This window comes from Poecilia mexicana, unplaced genomic scaffold (assembly GCF_051168715.1).
Source record: "Poecilia mexicana isolate PSO_F unplaced genomic scaffold, ASM5116871v1 scaffold_14, whole genome shotgun sequence".
NCBI classification, from domain to species: domain Eukaryota; kingdom Metazoa; phylum Chordata; class Actinopteri; order Cyprinodontiformes; family Poeciliidae; genus Poecilia; species Poecilia mexicana.
The window spans coordinates 17346640-17360699 of NW_028263383.1; the positions used below are offsets into that span (position 1 = coordinate 17346640).

The 14060-nt window shown below is 40.9% G+C and overlaps 1 protein-coding gene across 1 annotated transcript in view; it reads left to right on the top strand.

Annotated features, from left to right (window-relative positions):
* med13a (mediator complex subunit 13a) overlaps positions 1-13223 on the top strand; it is a 92070-nt gene extending 78847 nt beyond the window's left edge. The window contains exons 19-30 of the mRNA XM_088012296.1: positions 655-844; positions 1269-1659; positions 1963-2197; positions 3078-3269; positions 3798-4021; positions 5049-5191; positions 5321-5479; positions 7199-7387; positions 8081-8217; positions 8292-8456; positions 9625-9725; positions 11333-13223. Of these exons, the coding sequence (XP_087868422.1) occupies positions 655-844; positions 1269-1659; positions 1963-2197; positions 3078-3269; positions 3798-4021; positions 5049-5191; positions 5321-5479; positions 7199-7387; positions 8081-8217; positions 8292-8456; positions 9625-9725; positions 11333-11465 (2259 nt within the window). The 3' untranslated portion in view covers positions 11466-13223. The remainder of the gene's footprint in view (positions 1-654; positions 845-1268; positions 1660-1962; positions 2198-3077; positions 3270-3797; positions 4022-5048; positions 5192-5320; positions 5480-7198; positions 7388-8080; positions 8218-8291; positions 8457-9624; positions 9726-11332) is intronic.
* The last annotated feature ends 837 nt before the right edge of the window (positions 13224-14060 follow it).

The window sequence follows — 14060 nt, forward strand, 5'->3', positions numbered from 1 at the left end:
CGGTGTTCAAACTTTTCACTACCAACGTGATTCAAGGCCACAAAATGTAAATATATATATACTGGAAAACCAAGTTTATAATTTTTTAGTTTTTTTATTATTGTCATCATGGACCTCAAAAAAATTTAAGTGTGAAAAATGATAAAACTAACAACACAGATGGTTTTGGGGGGGGTTAAACATCATTAATTGGAATCTATCATGACAACAAGTAATTAGAAAACGTTTTATAATAAGAAACATATTATGGGAAATGAGAAATGATAAGCGATACACGATACGATTAATACCCACCCTTAGCTTCCAACAAAGTTGATCTGAATTTAGCTTTATTTAATTCAGGTGGACAATTTTTTTAACACAGACCAACCAAAACTGTTTTTCCAAGTAAAAGGCTTTGAATACAATTACATGCCAAATTTCTCAGATAAAAAAAACCCCCCAAAAAACAGATGCTTTTTCTTACACATCTGTGTTGTTTTGTCATATAAAATTCTCCAAAGGCATCGAATTGAAGTTGAAACGAATGATCTGAAAGTTTTAGACGTTAGCAAACCTCTCCTACACTTGAAGCTCAAGCTAAATTCTGGGTAGCAACACTACTGAAAATAACATTTAATTTCTCTTTCTTTCTTTCTTTTATTTCTTCATCAGTCCTGTCGTCTGGGCCAGCACCGGCCGATTTCCAAGAGTTACCCCGACGGCATAGTGGTCGTCGGCGGCAGCGGAACCAAAAGCGTGATGGACCAGCCTGTCAGCGACTGGTTCCATAAAGCTGCCGGCAGCAACAGCGACGCCTTCACCAAGCTCAAGCTTTACGCACAAGTGTGCCGACACAACCTCGGTACGCGTCGGACACGCTCCCGGTGTTTTTGCTCTCGAAAGGCGGCCTTAGTGATTCCTGTGCATTTAATGCAACGTTTAGTTTTTTTTTTTGTTTCTCGTCGGTTTCCACCTTCAGCACCTCTTGGTTTAGTTGTCCAGCTCTTATTTTAGAGAGGTCGGGCAGGGAGCTTTAAAAGTGAGATCAGTGTGGGAGGATGTTTCTGTGGAGTGAATTAATTTTGTCAGACAGCAGGAGATGGAAGCGTTATGGTAGCTACTCGTATATTTACAATGCAAAACCTACTGTGCACTTTGCAGTCTGGAACTTTTATAAAAAATAAAAAAAAACGTTTTGTTGCATATTTGTTATAACTGGATTTCCTCACTTGGTGCTCTGTTTCATTCCTGAAATTCCAACTGCGTCTTCTTGTCTCTCCCTGTAGCTCCTTACCTCGCTTCACAGACATTAGACAGTTCACTCCTCACACAGCCTAGTGCCTCTTCTTCATCCAATCAGACGTCATCCACTCAACAGTCCAACTCCACCTCCAGCACAGCCAGCCAGCAAGGTTCCTCCGTTCCCAACAGCAGCAGCAGCAGCAATGGTGGCTCTGGAAGCGCCTCAGCATCATCCAACGGCCTCCCAGCGTCCTCGGGCCAGCCTGGCAGCGCCATGCCGTCCGGCAAACCCAACTCTTTCCCGCCTTTCGGAAACATGAACAGCCAGGGGTCCCAGAGCGGACAGCTGGGACAGCAGGCTGGCCCCCAGAACGCTGCCACCTCAGGGGACAACTCCAGCAGCCAGGCCCAGGGACCCACGGAGCCTCCTGAAAGGTTCGGCACACAGGGAGTCCGCGCATCCACATGGCAATTTAACAGCTTGAAATTGGGGCTCTGTCTCTTTAAGAAACCCCAGCTCTTTCTGGCACCCCGCCTTCAGTAGGTCATCAGCTTTACATTCACTTATCTACAATTAAGGCCTTAAGTGTATTACATTCATAAAACAAAAATGTAAATACATTAAACACAGGTCTTAAAATTTTTAATCACATCACTATTTAATCTCATGGATTATATGTATTTTAATACTGAAAGTGAGCTTTATTTATTTATTTAATTATTTTTTCTCTCTCTTAGCACTTTGGAGCGGGAGAAAATCGGCGTGCCCACAGACGGGGAGTCCCACGCTGTGACTTACCCTCCCGCCATCGTCGTTTACATCGTAGACCCCTTCAGCTACGAGGAGCCTGCCGACGGCGGCTCGGGGCCCGGGCCTACTCACTCCAGCGTGTGGACGCTGGGTTTGCTTCGCTGTTACCTGGAGATGCTTCAGTGTCTCCCTCCACACATCCGCAACTCAATTTCTGTACAGGTGAGGCGACTTGACGAGCAGCTTGCCGTCCCGGGCTGAGCATTACGTTGGTTTTTAATGGGGCGTGCGAGTCATTTTGTTTAGGGTGGAATGATAACGCAGTCTCCAACATAAATTCATTAAAAAACGAAACACGCTTAAATTGAATCCACAATTATTCAGATGCTTTCACACCTAACACTTCAGTCAACGTCATTCGATTGGGGACCAAAACTGCAACATTTGTAATATTTTAAGCTGGTGCAGTCTGCTTTCATACTACATTGTTAACCAAACCAAACCCTTTTGAATAACCTGTCCACCCTCCTCGCCTGTGGCGGCGCTGCACCAAGAACCACTGAAGGAAACGACAAAAACCCCTGAAGAAGACACTGAGTGCCACTTAATTCTTCACAAAACGATTTTAGCGCTTGTAGGGTTTCTCTTATCTTTGGCAAAAAAAACACGAGACATTTCTCTCGCTAGCGCTAGATGTTTGTTTTGCTGGTATTTACCCAGAATGCCCTGCGCAATAGTCCACTTACTGCTTTTGGAGCGGTCTCCAGTCCACTTGACAGTTATACACTGCATTCAAACTGAACCAGAGTTCACTTCAAGCGAACTAAGACCGAGGTTTTTAGGCGGACCAGAGTTCGCTTTTTTGATCCTCATCAGACTCCAATTGCAAATTCACACCTCCACAAACTAACCAAACTTTCTCGGCAACCAAACTAGAGTTTGATTAAGGCGGACTGAGCAGGGCTCATGTGAACGCATCTTTAGATTCAAATATAAACATATAATCCGAGTAATATTTGGAGGAATACATGTTATCTCTAGATTCCACTGAGATTGTTAGTTTTGTTTCTTTCTGGCCTTTGATGGATTTTTTTGTCTCCAGATTGTCCCATGTCAGTATCTACTTCAGCAAGTCAGAGGAGAAGACCGACATATCTACGCACAGCACCTCAAATCTCTAGCCTTCTCCGTCTTCGCTCAGTGCAGACGGCCGCTGCCCACCTCCACCAACGTCAAGTCGCTGACCGGCTTCGGCCCCGGCTTAGCCATCGACAACTCGCTGAAGAGCACAGAGGTGAGCCGACGTGTAGCCAACTTGTTGCTCTTTAACCCCCACAAAGTTATTTATGCCGCTACGAAAGCATCGTTTTTCCTCAGCGTTATCCCAGAGGCAAAAGCTTTGATAGACGGATGTTAAACGATCTGTATTCAGCTCATCTCTGAAAATATAGAGTTCTTTTTTTTTAATGTCTTTACTAAGGTGTTTGTTTATACTGGAGTAGAACCAGAAGAACTTGTAACCTCTGTTCCTCCAGAGTTTGTTCTGTTATTATCTGCTTGGCTAGCTCCCTGAAACATTCATAATGGGATTTCTGTTGCCGGTTTAGACAAAGGGAGGATCTTAGATCGGGATCTGATTAAGTCAGCTTCCTTCCTTGCAGCAAATTTGACCTTTTCCTCTTACTGCCAAACTTTTAAGCTCCTTTTTTTATACAGCATAGAATAAACTCAGACCAATCGGTTCTACGTCAAGTGACCAAAAGCACTTAGCAGTGTTACACGTCTTCATATTTAGAGCGTTGCATTTCCCTTGTGTTTGCAGAGGCCGGAGTGTTTGCGTCTTTACACGCCGCCGTTCATCTTGGCGCCGGTAAAGGACAAACAGACGGAACTCGGCGAGACGTTTGGTGAAGCGTCGCAAAAATACAACGTGATGTTTGTGGGATACTGCCTGTCCCACGACCAGCGGTGGCTTTTGGCCACATGCACAGACCTGTACGGCGAACTGCTGGAGACCAGCATCATCAATATAGACGTGCCTAACAGGTAGGACAGAAACCTGTTTCTGGAGGGGCTTTTTTTCCCCCGGTATGGCCGGTTGAATTAATATGAATTAGAAATTAGGGATGAAATGATTAATTGTGATGGATTGATTGATTGAAATAGTCTCCAACTGATTAATCGTTAACTGTAGTATGCAGACTCAGGGAAAAAAAAAACAAAAAAAAACACTTGCTGAAAGAGCAACACACTCCGATCAGCAATTAAATTAAAACTGTACAGGAAATGTATACATTTTAGACTTGAGATGAAAAACCTTAGCCTGTTGCAGTAAGCAATTAATCACATAATAAATTTGATACTTTCCATTCTTATGAATAATATTTTTCAAAGGGTAATTTTGTTTACAAAAACAATGTAATGTATTTAATTTATTATTATTATTATTATTATTGATATTTAAAATACCTTCCATTTCTAGTGTTAACTGTTATTTATAAAATTGAAGTTTATTGGTCTTTGAGAGGGGAATTTTGCATTATTATGCCAATATCAACATAATTCTTAAAAATCCTCAAAACAACAACATCGCAATAATGACTAGGAGAATTTATCGTCCAGCAAAATTAGTTATTGGGACAGGCCTATCCAAAACTCCACAAATAGCATAATAAGCACCTTTTGCTAAGCGGTCATTAATTGGTTTATCCAAAAAGTGAATCAACAGATCAGCTCTACTTTGTGTTAATAACTTTTCTCATGTTGATGTTGTTAGTTGAAGTTGCTTCCTTTGCTACAAATAATGAAGTGTTCGCTTTAGGAAACCCATGCTGTTGCATTTTAGGCATTAGAATGTTTTTCTTATTTAAAAAATGAATTAAATTATTTATTCACTTTGATATTTTATTGTATTTCTAATATGGCATAAACAAGACTATGGCGAATATATATAATCTGCAGAATCTGCCGATGTTGATATCTGATTAATCAATTAATCATCAGAATATTTGATAGAATAATACAATAATTATTTGCTGTGGTAAATCCAACCCATAGTGTTTGTGTTGCACAGAGCTCGGAGGAAAAAAGGCTCCGTACGTCGACTGGGCCTGCAGAAGCTGTGGGATTGGTGCTTAGGACTAGTGCAGATGACATCCGTTCCCTGGAGAGTGGTGATTGGCCGGTTGGGCAGGATGGGGCACGGAGAGTTAAAAGGTAATAAAAAAAACTTTTAAGTTTATTTGCGTCAACAGAAACGGATCGGTTTGCATCTTTCACAGGGCACAGTTCCAACAAAAAGCAGCACTTCATCACTTTGTCATCTCTCCTGTCTCCACATCTCAGACTGGAGCATTTTGTTGAGCAGGAGAAACCTGCAGTCGCTCAGCCGACGTCTGAAGGAAATGTGTCGGATGTGTGGAATCTCCGCCTCCGACACTCCCAGCATCCTCAGCGTGTGCTTGGTCGCCATGGAGCCGCAGGGATCCTTCATCATCATGCCAGGTACGACGTGTGCACATCATCGTCTAGGCGACGATTATGAATATGACTTTTTGTGTTTGAGTTGCAATGTGCGCCTCTTAACCAGCTGCTTTGAAGGAGCGGACTTTTAGTGTGTGTGTGTGTGTGTGTGTGTGTGTGTGTGTGTGTGTGTGTGTGTGTGTGTGTGTGTGTGTGTGTGTGTGTGTGTGTGTGTGTGTGTGTGTGTGTGTGTGTGCGCGTGCGCGCGTGCGCGGGGCATGATGGATGGCGGCCGCATATCACAAACATATCCGCCTCCTTGTCCAGAGCAGATTGATGGTCGAGACGTTGGTGTACCTTTCTCTCATGAAGCACTGCCTCTCAGATGCCCATCGATCTCGTTTCAGTGATGGAGAGCCAGATCGATGGGTTTATTTTGGTCACTCAAGCTGGGGGAAGTGTCAGTCATCATGCCAGGATTATGTAGAGTTATGCTCAACAGAGAACATCGCCTGTTTGGAAAGCTTAACCTTAGATAAAAAATAAAAAAAATCGAACAGGTCCTACGGCAGTGTTGCTATGTCATCTGTATGTTGTAAAGAAACATTTTAGTGCTTATTCAATTGCCCAAGTCTAAGTCTTCTATAGATTTCTTCTTTTACATTGAAATATTTCAAACCGTAAAAAAGAGGTTAACTTGTTTGGAGAAATTTTGCAGAATTGAGTGACATATTTATGGTCATGCAACAGTCAGATTTAAGTCTAAGCTCTCTGAATAACTTGTGTGCTCTTGAGCATCTCAAGCTGATGGCCAGAAGTTGCCCTTTCATCAAAATCATGTCCTGAAGAGGCAGAGCAGCCCCAAACCATCACACTACCCACCGCCATGTTTTACTGTATCATGTTTCAGTATGGCAATGTCCACACAGCAGATGAATGTGACCCAAATGCTCCTTTTTTTGCCCATATGCAACGACCCAATTCCAATCTTTTTACCCTCCTCTAAATTAAATACGTCCTGCTGTGTGAACGCAGCCTCAGATCCAACAGGAGGCCCAATTTCCAAAATGTTTTAACTTTTTGTGTCACCGCTCCACTAGATGTCTTGCATATTGTTGTTGTTTTTGTTGTTATTGTTTTTTTGTTTGTGTTCTTTTTGGTTTTTATTAGAGCGCTCACTTTTTTTTCCTTGTATTTTTTGTCTTACTGTTGAGTCATGAGTACTGATGCCAGCTGAAGCAAGTGAGGCCTGCAGTGCTGTAGATCTTTTATGACCTTCTGGATCGTTCTTGGACGTTTTAATCTTGGAAGGCCCGCCGCTGCGTCCATGTTTTCTCCGTTTGTGGATAATGGATCTCACTGTGGTTCTCTGGAGTCTGGAAGCCTCAGAAATGGCTTTGGTACCGCTTTCTAGACGTGTATTACTTTTCTTCAACTTCTTCAAGCGTTACTTTTTTAAGTCTCTTAGCCTACTTCATGTTGTCCGATAGGTTCTACTTAAGTGATTTATTGATTCTACGACTCAAGAGATCTTTCCTGCCAAAAGGAACGACATTTAATTTTGCTTCGTGATCAATAAAGTATTTTTGAATTTGAATTATCTTTGTTTAATATTAGCCGTAGCTTGATGTCCAGAAGCGTACGGGACGTTTGAGGCGTTCAGAAACGGGTTAAGCTCCGTGAAGGAATTCCTCCTCCTGCGTCCCGCTCCCCGTCTCCTCGCTGTGTTTTGTTGACTCTCTGTCTCTCTGTTCCTCCCAGACTCCGTCTCCACAGGCTCCGTGTTTCGCAGGAGCACCACCTTGAACATGCAGACGTCGCAGCTCAACACCCCGCAGGACACCTCCTGCACCCACATCCTGGTGTTTCCCACCTCCGCCTCTCTCCAGGTCGCCAGCTCCAATTACACTAACATCGACAGCAACATCGACATCCTCAACCCCACCACCGGTCAGTGACGCTCCCTCATCCGTCTCGCTGCCACTGGTTTTTTTATTTACTTTTTTTTTTTCTAGTTTCAGGTTAGTTTGTTACATTTTGCTACTTTTTATGTTTTGTTTTTTTCCTTTCTGCTTGCTTCCAAATATTATCTTTTTATTTAGCTGTCAGGAGAAACCTTTAAGGGTCTTTCATCTTTTTTCCTCTAAGATTTATTTTTACTTGCATTCCAGTTCCTTTTTTACAATAAAAAATTGGTCATTAAAAAGAAATTCACCGATTCGATATCAATATCTGCTTCGGTCCCGATATTGAAAAAAAAAAAATTCTAGATTAGGTATTAATCTATCCTTCTATGTTTTATTCTTAGGCGTTTGATTTATTGTTTTTGTCAGTTTCAGCTTCTTTATTGGCTGTTATGCTCTTAATTGCACTAAATGAATAAATTAAACTTGTTTTTTTGGGGAGGGTGCTTGTGAAGCTATCGGTGTGTTTGTCAAATAAATTTGTAATTCAGTACATTCATGTCTGTTTTTTTTTTTAAAAAAAGGAAACATTTTAGGTCAGTTCTACACTCTGTTTTTTTTCCTGTATCACATCGGTATTGGCTGATGCTAAACCTCAGACACCTGTATCGATGTCGGAAGTGAAAAAAAGTGGATCGGTGCGCCCCTAAACGAAACTTGTTGTTCTGCTTGAACCTAGACGGGTCTGACATTGGGATCTTTGACCTGCTGGACCAGGAGAATGAGTTGGACCCAGACATCATCAACATCTCCCCCACCACTTCCCCAGTTCACTCCCCCAGCCATCACTACCACCAGGGAGCAGACGGCAGCAAGGTGGGTCGCCACACGCATGCGTCGCATTTTTCCACGCTAGCAGAGCTAACGTCCGGCTTTCACCCGCTTTGCAGGGTCAGAGCACAGACCGGATGGAGTCCCATGAAGAGGTTCCCAACCTGCTGCAGCAACCCCTGGCGCTCGGCTACCTTGTCTCCACTGCGAAGGCCGGCCCACTGCCCGACTGGTTCTGGTCAGCTTGTTCGCAGGCTCAGAACCAGTGTCCGCTCTTCCTCAAGGTAGCCCCCACGGACCTGTGCTTATAGCGCCTTACACTGCGGTTACTTTAAAAAAAACAATTACAATCCAGGTAAAAAAGAGCTTAGAGAGGTTTTATGTAAATCTAAGCGACCTGTATTAGGTGTTCTTACCGGTTCTTCAAATCAGATACACCCCAGATTAACATCAGAACATGATGTGCTGCTCGCATTATTTGCTGGACAGAACCGGCTCATTCGTCCCATCGAGCTGTTTTCTTAGGCTTTACAGACGGGTGAATTTTAGAAAATTAGAAGACGAGTGCAAACTTGATTTGTTCTAGTAATTCAACTTGAAAAGTAAAACTTATTTATTATATAATGTTGCAGTTATCTCTTGTTTTTTTTTATGCTGTTTTTTGCTACAATTTTTTTCCCTTCCACTCAACTTTCCACTGATATTCTAAGACACAGAAGTCTGAGAACAGCAAGTGACCTTCTGTCGGGCAAACTGTTACAATCACTATCCACATTTCATGTGAAAAAAATATGATTTTATTGATATTGTGTATTCTGATTTTCTGAGAAACGCAGTTTGTTGATTTTCTTGTTTTGTTTTTGCTGTAGCCATATCAAAATGAAGGAATGCCATCTATATTCCATGTGACTTCCAGTTTTTGAACATACAGTAATTACTGAAACAAACTACCTTTTCAATTATACCCCAATATATTAAGATGTACATGAATGGAGTAGAGATTGTGACAAGATATTTACATATTCCACATTGTACTTGAAGTATTTTCAGGCAGATTGATTTTTAATAAACTAACCTTATTACAAATAATCTGAAATTAAAATAATGGCTTATAGTGGTGTATAAGATTTTCTTTCCAGTATGCAACACTCCATAAAACTGCAAAAAGCCTCTGAAAACACTATAAAAGATCTGAGCAGATTGTGAAATGTGAATTACTTGCGGCGCATTCAGAGCTTTGTGAGCCTATATTCCAGTTAAGTCCAAGCTTGTATATTTGCACAGTGATTTGCCGGGGATATTTATTGCCTCTGGAATTGGGTACACACTCACCGTGACTATCCCGCTGCAGTGAAAATATCAATAATTATTATGATGAGATGAAATAAAAGGTTAAATCGTTTGATGGCGTGGCGTGTGACACCGGCTCTCTCCTTGTTCTCCCTCTCTCAGGCCTCTTTGCACCTACATGTGTCTTCTGTGCAATCAGACGAACTGCTGCATGGCAAGCACTCCCACCCCCTCGACTCCAATCAGACCTCAGAGGTGCTCAGGTAAACAACTCCACTCCGCTCTCCACCTGGTAATCTGTGCTCCAAGAGCACAGATTACTATTGCCGCCCTCCTGGCTTTTGGCGAGCCCCGTTTCCATTTATAGAGAGAATTTCCTGTGAAACCTCACAGGTTTCCTGCAAAGTTTGAATAACTGCTTGTTGGTTTCTACCAGGGATGGGCTGTAAGTTGAATTCTTTGGTTTTTGATTATTTAATTTGTGAGTTTTGTTTTTCTTTTTTTTGACCCCCTCGAGTGTCCATAGCTCAGAGTGATGACTGAATGCCCAGGGTCGCCATCTTGTTTGACAAGTTTTAGAGCTTCTATTTATTTAGACTTTAAATTCAAATTCAGATACGCCAGAATATTTGGGCCAGGCTAGGATGATTTTATTTTTTTAATTACAAGAATAAAGCCATAAAATTACCAGAATACAGTTGTAATATTAGGAAATAAAGTAGTAATTTTAAGAGTACTCCAACAAGACGGTAAAAAATTACTAGAACTGCAAGCAGTTAACGGGTTCCACGCCCCACCTACAAGTGAGGATTGTTGAGCATTTTGTGAAGTTATACTTTGGTTTAAGTTTAAGATACTTAATAGAAATACATAATTTATTAACACATCAGCATCAAATTATCATCAGCAGCAGGATTTTGAAATGATTGTGAAAACACGTGTGTCTATTTCGAATAAAGAACCCCACGTACTATGGTAGTCACATCATATTTTGATAACTTTATTGTAGCTTTTTTCTTATTAAAACAACTTATTTTCCTCATAATATTGAGACGTTTTTCCTGGTAAAACTGCATCTTTATTCTGCCAATATTATAATAGTGTTCTAGTAATTAAACAAAACCTCTGATAGCCCGGCCCTAATACACCGTCATACAACTTATCATTAGGGGTCATTTGTAATTAAGGGTAGGTGATGTGGCTTAAAAATTAAATCTTTCATACCATATCCGTTTTCCAGTTTTTATCTTTTTTCTCACTTTCTTTTCATGACACGACAGGGTCAAACAGTGTGGTTCTTTTTTCGAAATAGACAAACTCAACCGTTTGATTCTGATGTGTTAAAAGATGAAGTATTTCCTTACCTGTAAAACCAATACAAGAAACACAACTTCAGTCCTCTTTAATTTAGATTTTTGTGTTTATGTTCTCATAAAATTACTGCTTCGCTCTCCTAACATTATGACTTTATTCTGCCAATTTAAAAGATCGTATTAAAATAACTGCCCTAATATTCTAAGTCCAAATAAATAGGAGCTGTAAAACATGCCCGTCAGACCGTTCTGCCATCGCTCTGAACTACGGAAACACATGGAGTTTATTGGTAGGAAAAAGAAAAGATTTTCCAAAAATTAAATCTTGAAAAGCCAAAATGATGATTAGTCGATAAAATCGATTTATCGCTCAGCCCGAGCAACAATAATCAATTAAAATCAGATCGGGTATGGTATGAAAAAATCAGATTTTTTTTTTTTTTTTTAAGCCACATCGCCCAGACCTAGTTGCTGCATAGATTTTCAGAGCTACCTTTTGGATTGAATGAGAACACAACTGAGAGTCTATGTGTGTGTGTGTGTGTGTGTCGGAGCAGATTTGTGCTGGAGCAGTACAACGCTCTCTCCTGGCTGACGTGCGACCCGGCAACGCAGGACCGAAGATCATGTCTGCCTATTCACTTTGTGGTGCTCAACCAGATGTACAACTTCATCATGACCATGTTGTAACCAGCGGCCCGTTGACGGCGGAGACGCGTTTCAGAGAGGGAGCAAAAGCAACCGGTCGCGTCGTGCGAGGACGACACCGGGAGTACAGAGCTGGATCCTGTACCCAGATGGAGTCCCTGCTTCCCACCCCCCTGTGGCTGCTACAGGTCCACAGAGTCGACTCGTTGGCAACAAGGGAGTAACGGAGAACGGAGGGGCGGGAGGAGCTCGAAGCCGAGTCCCGATAAATGAGAGTGAGAGAAATGACAGATTTCTTGTCATGGTAATGTAGCATGGCAGCAGAGTCACTGGCCAGTCCGTACTAGAGAGTTTATCTGTAAAGCTATTGGAAGAAAAGGGACATATTTGATCTAGGAAAAAAATCTCAACAAAAATGGATCTCTGGTTTTCATACGAGAAATTCCTTTTTAAGGCTTTAGGTGAAATAGTACCCAAATGAAATTGCCTGCATCTATCTTATTTATTATAAGTTTCTAAATGTATAAATTGTCATATTTCTTACCTTTTATATATTAAAAATGAAGGTTTATATCAGCCTTCCTGCTTTAAAGCAATTGGTCTCAGACATATGTAATCGTCTTAATAAGAGAAACCGGGAAAAAAAAGGAAAAACTCCATAAAAATAAAATAAAAGTCCCAATAGGTTGCTTTTAGAGTATTATTTTTTGTAATGGAGACAGAATATTTGTATTGTCACAATGTACAGAAGAATTAGAGTGGAGAATTATGTTTCATGCCTTTGAGCATGAAGGACTTACAGCAAAGCTGTAGCTACAGAGGACTTGTACAGCAATGAACTTCACTGTGTTCAAATAAAGAGGTACATTGTTGTATATAATATTTTATACCACACATTTAGACACAAAAACCAAACTGCAATATATAAATATATATATATAAATAATTATATATGAATCCCACGCCAGCTGTTGGTGGTGTGGCTTCTGTTTTAGGAATAAAGTGTGTCAACTTATTTTCCTGTGCTGGTGTTCATTGCTTTGGACGGGTGGGTGAACTGTGATGTGCAATCAAGTGAAACTTCAATTCAAAAATACTTTCTTTACTCCAAAGAAATTAAAAGCAACTCAAATCATGCAAGTGTCTTCAGAGTGTCGTCGTGGATGATGGCGCCGTGGGCTGGAGGGACATCCGCTAGCAGTCAGTCTCGCAACAAATCTGAAGAGGCCTCTGACTAAAGGCTGTTGCTATGTGACAGTCTGAAGACTGTAAATAGAGTTGGTTAAGCTCTTTTGATGCTAAAAACCTATATTCCCTGGTTTTACATTTGTATTTAATTTTATTGTGGCAAAAAAGTGAAAAGTTTGCTGTTTTAATGTGGGTGTCCTGCCTATAGAGGTGCTTAAGTGCCAAAATTCAATTTAATGAAATCATTAAAAGAGAATTTAAATGTCATTTAATTGAAATATTTTGTTAAATATGCAGCTAAATGTCAAAAATTAATTCAAAATGCAAGTGTTTTAGTTAATATGTAATTATTTCATTGTCTTGTACTTTGGCACTAAGTGAATATATCATGTCAGCCTCACAGTCAGTGGGCTTTCTGTTACACAACCAGAGTACATTTAATGAACCACAGTGAAAGCTTGAACTATTTTATAATTTACTGTAGAAATTGGGCAAGAATGACTTCCAGTTTTATATCATTGTTCCATCTTTCAAATTGGAGCAATTGACAAAACTCTCACCAAAGTGACACTGAATGTGTATGAACACACTTTAAATAAAATGTATTAAATATTTGGTGGAAAAGCCTCTTTTGATGGTGACAACTTCTCAACCTGTCCTGTTTGAGTACGCATAAGACATTAGATGGAGGAGGAGGACTCGCTGTGGCTGTAAAGGTAACAGCCAGAAGAAGGAGAAAACGTGTCCTGATTTTAGAGCTCAGGAGAGATTTTTGACCTATTTTCCCCACACAAATTGTCCTCAAATCTTGAAAGGTTTCCTATTGTGTTGTCTTTGAGTTGTGCCGGGAGTTTATCTTTGCAGGTCCGGTCAGCTGTGGTAGTCACCACCCACTGACTATAGAGGGGCTATGGAGGAATTTTGCTGCCATAATCCAAGAGCACACATTTTCACTCTGAAAACAGGACTTCATGTTTTTTGTTCCTAAAACTTTAATATTTTTGTTTACATTTTTATTTTGAAAGCAGGACTTCTAGATAGATGGGTAGATGAACAAACTCCTGCCTAAGATCCGTAGCTGTTAGCGATCTGTAGCACACTGCTGGCGGATGTTTAGAGTACTACGCATAGAGCAGAAAGCTGATGTCGTCGTTTCTCCCTACATCCAGTGGGTGGCGCAGGTTGATACAATCGACAGTAGCCACACAGGCACACCCACTAGAAGGAAACAAACACACCCAGTACAACACTTACATTCTATTGGCTAAGAGGTTGCCAAGCGACTGTGCCAAAAGGCAGTTCAGTGTTTCGTAAGTGAGCAGAGACTAAGCATGAGTGCAAGAAGAAGTTTTGAGTACAAGCATTACAAGTTTTGAGAAGAAAGTTCTGCTCTCAAAATACAAATGTGAGCAAAAGTATTACAAGTTTTGAGAATAAAAGACATGAAAT